This window comes from Netta rufina (assembly GCF_964035555.1).
Source record: "Netta rufina genome assembly, chromosome: 2".
Lineage (NCBI taxonomy): Eukaryota > Metazoa > Chordata > Aves > Anseriformes > Anatidae > Netta > Netta rufina.
In genome coordinates, this window is record NC_140124.1 from 64,327,437 (window position 1) to 64,341,751 (window position 14,315).

Sequence of the window (14,315 nt, forward strand, 5' to 3'; positions counted from 1 at the left end):
TCACAGACTTTCTGATGGGGGACTGGCTGATACAGGCCAAATGTGTGCTGCTCTGGCCTCAGGGCATAATTCACATCAACCCAAAAGCTACAGCAAGTTCTTTGAGAATGTGAAAAGTGCAGAAGTGTAAACTAGAACAGTAATTGACACAGCCACAGAAACCCCGCACCTAGCAAGTTTATCTTATTTGAACTACAGCCCAGAGGCTGGGATTTATATCTGGGGATGTAATGCTATATAAACCGAGAGATCTAAGGCCAGTTACAACAAAAGTGGTTGCCTCTGTTTTAGGTCTTGTCCTAAGAAGCAACAGGTAGGCCATGCTGTAGCTTATTAAGCCCAAATGCAGAACGTGGACACATTTAATAAGGTACCTATTCCAAAATCAATGCTGTCACATGGACAGCAAAGGAACAAGTCGCCTTCAAAATCAGATAACCGCCTTACCAACAAACATCATATCCTGCAATGAGAAATCAATTGCAGTCCAAGCTAAAAGAGTAGAGGTACACTCTACTGCCTCATTCTTTTTCTAGGGAGGGCTCTCACAGAAGCTCACCATGCCATGTCCTTAATGTAGCTGTACTTGTGCCCAGACTTTAGGTAGCACCTGCTTACAGCCCCTTGATGAGAACAAGTTGTGTGATGATGCCAGACTGTGCCTGGGTGCACTGAGAAGTGACACTTGCCCTGGCCTTTTCATGTTTGAACAGCTGTGCTTTGTTTGCCAGAGGGTGTCCGACAGTCGTTAAAAATTGATCCCTGAGTAAAACGCCCCTGTGCTATTTACTCCAGTTCAGCTGTGATAATTCACACCATCTGAAGAGCAGCCTAATCCTGCACTGGCAAATCTCTGAGCTATTTGCTACTGACTCAAGCAGAAGAATCCCTGCAGCAAGGGGAGTGTAAGTTTCCTACCACTAATGACTCTAAACAAGAAAACAACGATGCAGTACAAATGGAAAAAAAAAAAAAAAATTAATTTGGATTGAAAATATACTTGCTAGCACAATGTTCTACGTTTGTGTCAATGCAGTTGACATGCAAATCCTCTGTGTGCTGATGTACAGTATAGATGTTGGTTACACACATTATTAAAAGGAGGCAGAAAGGCACTGATGGATGAGAGGTAGGGAGTGTGGCCTTCTCTCCAGTCTGGTCATACTCCTAGATTATTTTTTTTCCTGTTGCCCAATGCTGTAGAGGCATGACAATGAATGCTCATTTTAAAACATATTTGAAGGAAGGGAAACAGTACAATATTCAGGAGGATAAACACCTATCTTCTAGAAAAGTATGATGTCCTCCCACTCCATTTGAAAAAGGAGATATGTACAGCTACCCACTCATCTTCATTGTTAGCAGAGATCCTGCTACAAATGAATTCTTTTATTATTGTTGACTTACCAAACGATACACGTCATAACTTTCCTCATTATGACATAATCTGTTGTCTTGTCATTCCTATTCTTCAAGGTATTGCTTCCATCTGTTGACCTGATGTCTTCAAAACACCTACAAAGAAAAGAGAAACATGTAGATAGTCTGATTCACCAGGTTGAATTTGTCTGCCTCTATGTGCTAGTACAGTATTTCCTGAAATTAAAACTTAGAAAATGAGCACACAAAATTGCTAGTCAAATAAATATTTAAAATGTGTACACAGCAAATCTCCAGAGTTTCTAAATGGTTAGTAAAATCAGGACTTCAGGGCATGTGGAACAGCACTTTCTTTCTCACTGCTTCCTTATAAAATTCAGAGAAATACTAACTCTTGTGATAGCATTAAAATTTTTGGATAGTTTCACATTGCTGTAAACCTTTTTTTGGTCATGCTGTAGACAAACAGGCTCAAATTAATCAGCATAGTTTTAGTTTACAGGTATGCGTCCATTTTAAAGAAGCTAAAACTAATGCAAATTGCTAGAGTTCTGTAACAGTAAGCCTTCACTTAGTTCCACTAGCACAAGTCAGTTGCAGGCTCTCAAAGCATATGTAATTCAGCAATGGGTTTGTTTAACTTGGCTGGTTGAGGTAATTTCACACATTTAGTATAAATGATAACGATGCAAGACATCTTGACATCACTACACACATATAAAAATAACATAAAAAAGCACAGTGACATTTTACAGTGGTAGCACACAAGACACTCACAACTTTGAAGTCCAATGCTGTGTGGCGCTGAGTACTCTTAACTCTCACTAACTTCAAAGTGCGTTGGGAGCGCATTGTAGTTCAGGTGCTCAGGCCTCATTGAGGCTCCACACAATCAGGAATTATATGAACATTCATGTCTGAAACAAGAGTAATTTCTCCTTTCTAGTACGTGCATTTCTAATTGCTGGACTAGTACAATTCGATGATAATAACAGTAATATAAATGATTTTCTGGTCCTGAAGTGCTCTTTCTGAAAGTTAATAAACTCACTCAACATCGCCTACAGTTTACAACACACTGTAATGGAATAATGTAATGGGTACAACGTGAGTATAGTACAAAAGCCGAAGTAAGGTAGGATCTTGAATATTGCTGTTCTTGCATACAAGTGATATGAGGTATGAATTACCTCTTTGAGCTGGATATGGGAGTTAATCTGTGAACAACACAGCCTAGCTCACATTCAGCTTCATTCCTGATGTTTTCAAGCTTTGCTTCCCACCCTTTTCCTCCAGCTGTTTTATGTGTGCTCATCCTTGTTATTTTCACAAAGGTGATGCTGCTTTTAATTTGCATCTTCGAGTTTTCTACTGGAACTTGTTTGTTAAATTGATTTTATAAACTTTTGCAAGAATGCAACGTTAGGGCATAGCAGAAAAAACAACTGGATTTGAAAATTACAGCATGAATCCCAGGTCAATATGAAACTTCCATGGATGTGTGGCCCTACAGCATGTCAGACTTCTTTCTTGAAGCAGCTGAACACATTAAAAATTTCATGGTAACTTCAAATTGCATTCCAGCTGCATTATTCTGGGATCCATCCATGCCTTGGATGCCCATAATAATGAGTTTGTTGATATAACGGCATGTTAATTGTATGCGTAAAAACTCTCTTTCTTTCTTTCTTTCTTTTTTTTTTTTTTTTTTCCCTGAATGAGTAAGACAAAGCCATATTTAGGGAGCAATTAACTTTGTCTAGCTGTAAATGAAGACTACCTGAAATGAAGTCTTATCAGAAGCTGATAGTAATTTGTAATGCAAAATCCTTACTACAGCAAGTGGCATTTTAACTAACATCTTGGCAAGTTTTGCAATTAAGAACACACAAAATTATTATTTTCTTGCTTAACAATATTTTAATTTTGATAAAAAATGGCTTTATAGTTCAAGATTACAAATGAAAAATATTTCATCTTGACCCTCTTGCTATTTTCCCTCAGGGAAGTTTTAAAATTTTCAGTTATGAAGAAGAAAAAATGGGGCAGATGGATGCTCACTGTACAAAAAGTTGAAGGATTCCCTCCCCACTTTATCATCACCGATGTTTTGAAATGGAAGGTTCTCCTCCAAGTGCCTGAAGAACATACTCTTTCTCTTATGGCAGATGAAAACGTGGATATATACCATCAGCAAATCCTTTCAAGCTGCAAGCAATTGGAACGATACTACAATGAATGAATCGAGTGCCTCTCCACCTACTAGGCTGCATCAAGAAGGTACAACGTAAGCAATGGTAAAGTCAGTAAACAAAATTTTACTGTAATATTTCATAACACAGATACTGTATTTCTCTTTGAAGTGTAAAGCTACCGTCTTACACAAGAAAGATGGACAGACCCTTTTCCAAGACTAATATGGATACAATAAATATGGAGTTTTACATACTAGATCTGTACACAGAAACTTTGTCCCACAGCCATAAAAATTTACATTTAACAGTGCAACATATAATTTAATCCTTTATTTATCTGACATAAGATGTTTACTTACTAAACACAAGCAACTACCTGGTTTTAATATACATATTTTATATATATATATTTTATATATATATATTCAACAATCTGTACAAGTTTCTAAACATAAAACTCCAAAAAGGCACAATTGTCTATACAACATGTACAAAAATGGCTGGAGCTGACAAGAAACAACAATTATTGGTCAAGAGTTCATGATTGCACAAATATTAGTAATGAGTTTGTGTCAGAAAAATGTGCTTTAAGGAAAGGAAGGTTTGCAAAGAAACCTGTAAGTGTTATAAAAAAAAAAAAAAAGAAACACAATGGAAAACAAAAACTAGGTTGCTATTACAAGTCTATCCTCATCGTCACTGCTGCCATCACTAAACTGCACCGTATTTTGCCTCCGGGGCAATGCTGTTGGCCTGTGTACCTGTCTATCCGGAGAGACAGTTTGATGGACCGGGGACTTGCTCAAAACGTCAGAATTCACCTTTAAGCAGGGCTCTGCCGGAGAAGCCCTTTTGACTTGTACCGAAGAGATGTTGCACTTTGGCTTGACATGGTTTGAGAGGTCAGTCTTTTCAGCATCTGCTTTCCCCGGTCTGTTGAGTCTTTCATAGTCACTCGCAGAGGCAGGCTCTGCAAGGCTCTTCCCGCTGTACCGCTGGCCACTGGGGACCACCTGAGGAGAAGCAGCCCTGGCCACCTTGCTGATGGTGGGGAAGCTGGCAGGAACAGGCTCTTGTGGAACGTCATTGGCTTTGCTGCCTGTGGCTGGTGTTTCAGAGGGTCCCTGCCCATCTGTGCTGACCGGACTGACGGAGGGGATGAGGGCAGGCAAGGCGATGTTCAGTATCTGCAAGCCCGGGATGTGTGCCTGAGGGCTGGGGTTGCCCTGCGGGGAAGCGCTGGCAGCCAAAACCTGGAGGCCCACAGCATTCAGAGTAATTCCTGGAGGGTGCATCTGGGGGGCTATGTTCGTATTTGTCAGGCCTAAGACATTCACCGTCTCCATGCTGAGGGGTGGAAGAGGCTGCAGGTTGGGCGTGTTGAGACCCTGGATGCCTGGCACGTTGATCTGTCCAATGGGAATACATGGCACGACGCTGTTCACTTCGGCAACCCCGACAGGATTCGCGGCAGTGCTAGAAGTAGCGCAACCCGCCTCGCCGAGGGCGCCTGTAGTTCTGTGGATTACACCGACAGCGGGAATGGTGAGCTGCACTGGCCCTGCCTGAATTGGCACAAAGGTGGAGTAGGTGGCCAGGCCGGCGGGGACCACTTGAAGACCCCCTACCGGTACCATGCTGTAGGGCGCCTTGGCTTGCTGCTGCGAATGCAGCGGGAGGTGGCTGAAGAGGTGGGTCTGGGGAGTCCTCAACTTGGCAGCACGTGGCGGGCACCTGGGCGGCTTCTCTTCTGGGATTTCAGCATAGGGCGATGCCGCTGTGGTCCGCACGCCCCGGTCTGTGGGTGATGAGGGGGAGCTGGTGGAGGACGTGCTCTGGGAGAGGACAAGAGAGACGTGTTAACAGGACGGCCACCACTACCCCTGCAGTTACATGGAAATGTGAGGTAGCCTGGCATGCTGCCCACCCTCTCGCACTCCCTTTTAGAAAAAAACAACAAGAAACTGGTTCAGAGTAAATGCTGCCCAGCTTGAACAATGAACTAATTTCCTTCCTTTATTTTTTCAACTCCTTCCTCACCCACTAATTGAATTTTCCTCTCACAATTACCCTGGCTCATTTCTCTTGAGCACCAGTACTCAAGAACATTGTTGAATATCCTCTGTACATGTTTCACATTTTTTTTTTTTTTAAGAGGGAGAAGGCTTTGGAGAGCTGTTTATTGTGGAAAACACCTCAGGCAAAATGGTTAAATAGACTGGCATTTTTGATGCACCAAGATCCTTTACTGGAGGCACTGCAGCCTCTGAAAGGCAAGGACAGCATTACAGCATGTTTATCCATGTATTATTCTAAACCGGAAAATAGGTAATAAGAAATTACAAGAGAAGGATGACAACTGCAGCATCCATGGAGGCTGATGTGACTGATGAATACTGGAGTGATATTAAGGATCCACATCCCATAGCTGCCCCAGCTTGCCTTGATTCCATGCACAGACCTGGACCAATAATCGTATTATATGCTCCCTTTTCTTCTCATACAGCCTCTGTTACTGACCAAGGCTGGCAACTCCTTTCCTAAAAACACCTAAAACAAGAAGTCTTAAACTGCAATTGCAGTCTTGCAATATCTTTTCATTGTAGGCGTATTCCAATACATAAAGAGTAGTGCAATATTAATTTGGTTTGTATAGTCCTAAATAGTAATTCTGTGGCTTTGACCAAACTCTGAAGAACACTCTAGAGCAGGCACAAAAACAAAATAGTAACAGAAATGCTTTTGAAAACTGCTAGTAGGAAATGTATTGGTTAAAGGAGAACACAATCTATTGACCATGCAGTGTCATACAGTCTAAATGGGAAGACACATGGCAGAAGGAAGTCATAATCTATCTAAGGATTAAGTACTGTATGACAGCTCACAAGAAATCCTCATTAAGCTGATACAGGTGTTTCTGAGGGAACACACAGCCTCCCTGAACTTTCTTGACCCCTTGTCTCGATGGCAAGAGGTTGGATCCACAAATACACACAACAGGAGCAGAGTATAGATTAAATATCAGACCCACAGATACCATTTTCATTTGGTCTAGGAAAGGAGATGGTTGACTCATAAGGAATTACTGCCTTGTATATTCATATACATGACTTTTATATATTAATGTGGAGAATCATTACAGCTATATTAAAAAAGGCCTTTTAACACTTTCATTTCTGTGAATATTTTCTTAAGCCTTCAGTGGTTCTATCTGACGAGAGAGTAAAATCTGTCAAATGTCCTTTTGGTATCTATTGGCAACAGCTGAAAATACAAAACACAAATATTATGTTCCTACCTTTTGTGGAAGCTGGCTGCAGTGACCAGAGACCAATGCATTTTATTCCCTATCCTACTACAAAATCGCTCCAACTCAAACCTACTACATGGACTCACAGTTCTTACCAGTAGGAACGAACATGTGTCATACAACGAAATGCAGCAATAATTTTTACTTATTTTCCTTGTCCACAGTTCATTCTCTTATTTTTTAAATAAATTCAGTAGAAGAGATTTTCAAAGAACAAACAAGCTACTGAGTACTTAAACTATAATGAAATTTTTACTTACTGTTTATGCTTTTGAAAATTTCCTGTTGCTTATTTTTCTGTAACTGCATGCATATAATGCTTGTAAATTCATCACAGAGAATGCAGTAATTACTCCTTTATTTTAAACCATTGAATATTCTGCATCACATTTTTCTGAACACTACTCTGGGAAGCCCTACTGCCTTCATGGTCGCAGCAAGAATTCAAAACTTTCAAGAGATATCATTAGGATCAATCAAGTGTATGATTTAAAATGTCCCCATTAAAGTCCATTAAAATATTGTTGAATTGTAAAATCCCTAATACCTGCCAGTTTCCTTTGGTTTCCCTCTGTGCTTTCCAGCACCGGTTGCAAACATTACTGAATACACCTGCAGTCCTGCGCATAGACTGACCTCGTCTTTCCTCATGCTCTGAAGAGCTCTATGTCTAGAATAGGCACGGGCAATCAGTTCTTTTGTTACCAAAACATTCTTTCAGTTTGGGGAAAACTGATGGCATTGGGAACTCAGATCTCGGATCTGTGTTTGTCTCTCCTTTTGCTATTGTGCAAGGGCAATCTCCTAGCTTCCTTGAACATATGGTGATCCTTTCAATTAGAAAGGATCTACTGCTTAAGCATATTTGGAGGAGAGATAAACAACTGCACATTTTTATTTTTTTTTACAGTGATAAGGCAGAAACCTTTGGGACTAGATTAATTTCCCTTAGGAGTTACCAATAATTCTGTTGTCATATTTCGAAGTGAAATGACTTCTGAATTCTATCACTTTCCACTGAAAACTTCATAACCACAACCATATGTTCATTCCACATATCTGTTATATCCCTTCTCATTAGTAACACAATCTACCAGTTCCAGACTTCAGCTGAAATGACCTTGTTCCAAGTAATCCTTTGTATCAAAATTACAGAATTTTAAAAAACAGTGCTCCCACGACATTGTTGTTTCTACAGCCTGTACTTCAATCACTTTCAACTCTTTTAAAGCATCAGCCAACAACTCTAAGAATACAGGGAAAGGCAAACATTTTGATCTCTGAAAAGTCTCTAAAATGATCTTTAAAATCCTATTCTCTCCCCCCGAATTGGACACTCCTACCTTTGTAAGAACTGCAGTTGATACTAAGGAGTGGCCCATAGCTGCTTCTGGATCAGGGTAATCCACGGACATCTGGTGACCTGGAGATGTAGGAGCGACATCTGCCAGCATAGCACTAGCATTTTGGGGACCTGCTCCTCTCTCCTGGGCTTTATCCTCATGTGCTTCCTGGTGGGAGAACTCTACTGGCGACCTGGAGGTCCTGCTAATTGACTGCACCGTGCTAAGGACAGTCATCTTTGTCAGCAGTGCTTTCGGTAGACCATCCATCGAGTCTGTGTGAACCCCAGCAAAGCAGTCTGGCAGTCTGGTATCTTCATCAGCACTTGTGGCATCCTGCAGGCCGTGTCGAGAGGGGTGATGCTGGGGGCTGGCTGTCACTGAGGGGGTTGTGGATAGGACTGACTCGGCTTGGCTGTCTTCATCATCATCTTCGTTGTCATTTTCATCTTCATCTGCACCATCAGACTCCTCTGCATCAAACCCTGACCGGTCACAGCCAAATCTTTGTTTCTCACCTGCAAAAGTGAGAATTAAAAGTTAAGCTAATGAAGGTTGCAGACAGATTAGGAAAGAGGTAGAAGGGTAAAAGGTAGAAACACCAAAAAAACTCAGGACATGTGCATTTTTCAGTCACTTCCCATTGCATCAAAACAACCAAGAAAATTGTCACTTTGATTTTTCAGTGTACATATTTAATTCTACAGTTACATAATCTTTCATCTTCTGTTTTTGTGTTGTTTTCAACCTTTTGTATTTGGCTGTTTTAAGCTATGTATAGTTGTTTGCTCAAAGTCACCCTTCACTCTTTCGCTTGAGGAGAAGCAAGCATATTCCTGCTTCATTAGGCTCCTAGTGACGACATACGAAGCTTGTCTGCCAACCTTCACTGTGGGATATTCTCTAGCTGGTTCTGACTCATAAGTGGGTGTCCTTGTACCTAATATGAATCACTGCTGCAAAAATTTTCAAAAGATACAGACAGAAAGACTGGAGGCTGTTAGTCAGGAATCTGTCTCATTAACAGGCAAGAGATCAAAATTAGACCATACCAGATTTCTTCACTTCGCTGTTTTGAAAGGATTATGAGCAAGTCACCAAAGATGTCTTAGGAGGCAAGAAATTTCATGCATTAGTAAGTATAAAAACTTACTAATGCATGAAATTTTATTCATAAGAAGAAGCTCTCCTGACTTCATGTCTTAAAGCCAAACTGGATCAAATACTTTCTGCTGTCTATTGGTACATTTTTCTACAAAATATAGCTCTACTGCAGCTTTTAACCTCCTTTTATATCATAACTTGGAAAGAAAGAATCTTCTCTAGTAAAGAGACAAAATCTCATCTGCTGTATCTGATTCCAAGCCAGACTGTCTGGGATCACATTTTATAGAAGACAAAATGCTTTGGATGCACTAATATTTCGTATTTGATTAAAGGTCTGTCTGCTAAGCTCCCCCCCAAAAATACCAGCATAAAAATCATTTGGCTCTGCAAAATAAGTGGCAGCTGGTTAGCTAAAATAAGAGGTCCTGTTCTAGGGAAATCTTTGCAGTAGCTTACCATCAGAATGAATGACCCTGAGAAAAATGAGACTTTTACAAGAAGGAGAAGGTATGACAAATATATTAGGCTCCTATGCTACCAAAACCAAAATAAGCATCTTGAGCTCCAGGTAAAATAAATGGGTTTAATTGAGCTACCTCTCAAAAAACTACCTACCACTATAAGCCTTTCAAATGAGCAGTGCAATTAGGAACAAGACTAATAGCTTCTTTGAAAAAACTCCCCTGTAGTGACTTTGCCCCTCTTTGCCTACACAGTAATTTGTATATTAACTAAATATAGAAACTATAGATTTTCTACATTTACTACAGCAGGCATGAAACTGAAATGTTATTAAAAATATGCTAAATCCTCTAGGTCATTGGAATGGTGGGAACAAAAATGTTTTTTAGGATTTTATATAGTCTTCATTTAAAATTCTCATCTACAGACAAAGCTGTTAGAGAACAAAGTACATTTTAGTGGAAAAATTAATTCAGAAAAGTCCATTCCCAAAATATCAGAAGTAGGATTGTTAAAGATGTTATTAGCAAAACCACACAGAGTTGTTTAACAGTTTTTCTCTGTATTTCTGTCATTTCTCTTCCTCATACAAACATTTCTTCAACAGTAATTTGCAAAGCAAACAAATCTAAAATGTTAGAACCTCCACATATGTTTGAGTTCTGAATGGAACTCAGTGCCTCTGCAACAGATGTTGAAAATTTCTCCATGTGCTACATCTAAAGGGTAACACATTTCTTGCAACTTCTAAAATAACGCATGGAGCGTTACAAAGTCTTGGGTTTCAGACTGGACTTCCTCTCTATTTTGATCTCACTGTAGGGTACTCTTCTCTTTACTAACATCACATACCTATATTTCCTCTGGGAAATCCTACTGCTTCTTTTCTTTTCTTTCCCTCTCTCTACATGAATCACATTTTCTATGAAGTTGACTTCCATCATGAATGACTATCTCCACTGGCAAAAGAAACAACCTGAAATGATTAGAGTGATGCCACATTTTTAAAGGGAAAATACACGCTCAAACATTCCCTGATTTATAATATGAAACTACCCTTTCAAAATCAACATTTAAAAGCACACCAGGATTTATTACAAAACATTGCTTATGTATATATTTTTTTGCATGTGCCTTCTAGAAAAAAAAAAAAAACATGGAAAGGGAAAAGGGGAACCACGCATGGTACAGATTCCTTAAAGGAATCCCTCTGTGGGATATCATTTCCCTCTATTGTTTCCCTGCTTACCTCCACCCTTTATGAGTTTGCCAGCTTCTATTTAAGTGTGGTTACCTGAGGCCAGCGCCTGCAATGTGGGTGAGGTGACAGTAATGAATGTGGTTCCCTTACTCTCACACTGTTTTGGAAACATCAGATGAAAAACAAACAAACAAAACAACCAAGAAAACCCAAATCTGTTTTCTTTCTCTGGCAATGCAAAATGGACTGCTCTTCCTTCTATACCCCTGTATGTCTTCTGAAACAAGAGGTGCCCAAACTTTTCTGCAAGCGATCCCTTTAAGCTTCACTGTACAGAGGTGGAATTGTGTGAGGACCTGATTCTGGAGTTTGAGGTGTCAGAGGAACCAGGGAGGTTATGGGTCTACCCAAAGAAGGTATCGAAGCTGTGACTACTCATTACAGTGAAAGACTCTTTCCCAAGCACCATCTTGTTAACCACGGAGTTCTGGCCCAGTTCCATTTTGGTAACTGTGCTCAGCCCACTACAGATCACCTTGCACTTTTAATTGGGAAAAAAATAATTGTTTGCTTCCTATCTTAAACTATGAACAATTACAACCATATGCTTATGTAGCTGATATATATAGCTAGAAATGACTCAATTTCCAAAGGGAACAGAACTGCTTCTGTGTTCAACTTTGTTTGAGGTTGTAAATCAGTGTGGGATATTTTAGAGCAAAGGATAAGTCATAAATTCAAATTCACTAGCACGTAAGGAAATAGCTTGTGCTGTGAAAATTCCCTGTTAAGAGGAAAGAAAAAAAAAAAAACACAAAGGAAAAAAGTTTCACACTTAATAGGGAAGGCTCTTTTCCTTCAACACATGGCTGATCCAAAGCCACGTCACTCTGCATATATCATTCAGCAAGGCATCTGCTATCAGGCAAAGCAAGTCCCCAGTGGGGCTCCCGGAGCACTTTCCTAGCACCTTCCTTCTCTCATTTCCAACCTTTGCTTAGGAAGCTTGCAAACATTACTGAAAATGCATATCCAAAGTCCTACATGAACCCAACCTGTAATTCTCATGTCTGAATGTCTGTAATTTCTCATGTCTGAAAAGCTGTTCTATGTTCTACTTCTCCTTCAAATTTGTAACTCTTATCATCTTAGAAGAAAGACTGTTCAATACAGCCTCAATTTTTGATAAAGACTGCTTATGGAAGAGTAAGGAATGTCTCTCATCCTCTGCCAACCGCTGCAATCTCTTCTTTTAAGCCCTTTACTTTCTGGACTTCGCAGGAAAACTTTGTACTTTCGACTATAGACAAAAATGCTTCAAAAATTAGTAACAGCTGGAAACAAAAGTGTACTAGAAAGGCTAACACAATTTTTGATCGAGGATTTTGCTAGCATTCCAGCTTTAATCATATTTAATACAATTAATATTTTTAATCCTATGTAGTGATGTAAACACAAAAATCATACCCAGATATCTTATTGCTTCATTTTTTTTGTCCTTAAATCCTCAGATTGTTAATCAGGTAAGTATTTTGTTTATGGTGTTGTGCTAATTGGCCAAGGCTCTGTTATAATACTTTACCCCAAAGCAAGAAAGAAAAACCCTTCAAGTTCTTCAACACAATAGAATCAGTCGGAGTTATCGGCATCCTAATATGTCCGTTAGCAAACAGCCTGTGTCTGGTAAGTCTATATGCTACTTTTTTCGCAATGCTGTGAATTAGGTACCTGATACAGGGCTTTCTCTATGTACTTTAAAGTTCTTTATTTCAAAGGTTTTCCTGCGTGAATCCTTATTGTACATGATTTTAACAATGGTCATCTAGTTATTATTATATTGCAAAGTACCAGTAGAAATGTTCTTCAGAATCTAAACTTAGGAGTTTGTAATTTTAATTGACATATTATGACCAATTAGTCCATTATATGATCAGTTTTATCAGGCCCTGGTCCTACAGGCTTAGTGGTTTCTGCACCAAATCCAATGACAGAGTTTGATGGCTTATAACTTGATCATATTTAGGCAGATTTTCACATGAAGAGCAAAATGTTTGTTTGTGTTCTTTCATTGCCATGAAGCCGTGAAAATATAAGTCCAGATTGCGTAAGTTTTATGAGTTTCTAAGCAAATGGAAACACGTACTTAGACTAAGTATAGGTATCACTATTAGATCTGCTTATACAGATTAAAGACATTTTACTTAGTATCTGTTGTCTACTGCCTATTTCCATCATTGATTCTCTCTGTACTAAATCTATAGGCTCTTAGCACTTGAGTAATTCAAAGCAGTGCTTATCAACTCAAATGGTGTAAGTGTCTTCAGTTACAGATTAATATAAAATCTATATAAAAGCATTTAGTAACAATGTATCTGTTCTCTCTCTCTTCTCCATCAAATTTAAGAAATATATATACAATATGACAATAAAGGCAGAAATATTTTGAGTACAGTATCATATAACCTTAACTTAAAAGTAAGTTCTGTATGTTATTAACACATTCTGTATTTTTCTAAACAAATACAACCTTAGATTTGCCTTTTGCCTATTGAATTACTCTTGCAACGAACTGTTCCACAACCATTCAAACAAATTTTAAAAAGTAAGGGTAAACAAAATACTGCTGGGTGAAACAATGGTAGCATCTATATCCAAATGTGTTGTCTCCTTGTCTTTTCAAGTCCTTTCACAGGCTTTACTTGACTGATTTCAGTCTTGCTTCAGCTATTGTCCACTGCTCATCATCACCACACAGGACTCATAGTGACATCTACTGGGTTAAATTCAGACTAGTAACAGTCAGTGCTCCTCAGAAATGAGAAGAAAGAAAAAAAAAAAAAGAGCTTTTGATTTTCACTCCTAAGAGTACGGAAAATAAAGTAAAAATAACCTAAAAAAATAAGAGTAATCTCTGTTTCCTTAAAGAGATTATTTATGCCTAAATCTTCCAGGGTAACCTATATATTGTAAATCCACCCTACCATTAGCTAGTCTATTCTCAGGCTGTAGGTGTAAGGCTCCAGCATACTTAATATACATCTAGTTGAAGACTAGGCAGTGATACTAAAAAAAAAATAACAATAAAAAATCATGTGAGTTACACAGAAACAGCTTTCCATTCTACTTTCAAAAGGAGGATATTATTGCAAGAATTCTCATTTATTTTTACTTATATGCAGGTGCAGTGAAAACACAGTGAGTCATGATTAAGCTAATGAACAGCCATGGAAACTAATTTAAGATCCAGTATGATAATAATATATAGCTAATTAACTTAGAAACACTGTATCTTTAGAAGGGTTTATTTAATATTGCAG

At 39.0% G+C, this 14,315-nt stretch overlaps 1 protein-coding gene across 3 annotated transcripts in view; it reads right to left on the reverse strand.

Moving 5' to 3' along the window:
- Positions 1-2,179: 2,179 nt before the first annotated feature.
- The window catches only part of HIVEP1 (HIVEP zinc finger 1), a 119,289-nt gene continuing 107,153 nt past the window's right edge, over positions 2,180-14,315 (reverse strand). For 2 of the 3 annotated variants that reach the window (XM_084282893.1, XM_084282891.1), the window contains exons 8-10: positions 8,229-8,746; positions 3,442-5,410; positions 2,180-2,297 (exon numbers count right to left, since the gene is read on the reverse strand). In XM_084282893.1, coding sequence (XP_084139019.1) covers positions 4,241-5,410; positions 8,229-8,746 — 1,688 coding nt within the window. In that variant the 3' untranslated portion in view covers positions 2,180-2,297; positions 3,442-4,240. Of the gene's footprint in view, positions 2,298-3,413; positions 5,411-8,228; positions 8,747-14,315 lie in introns of those variants that run through there. The other variant, XM_084282892.1, reaches the window with a different exon arrangement.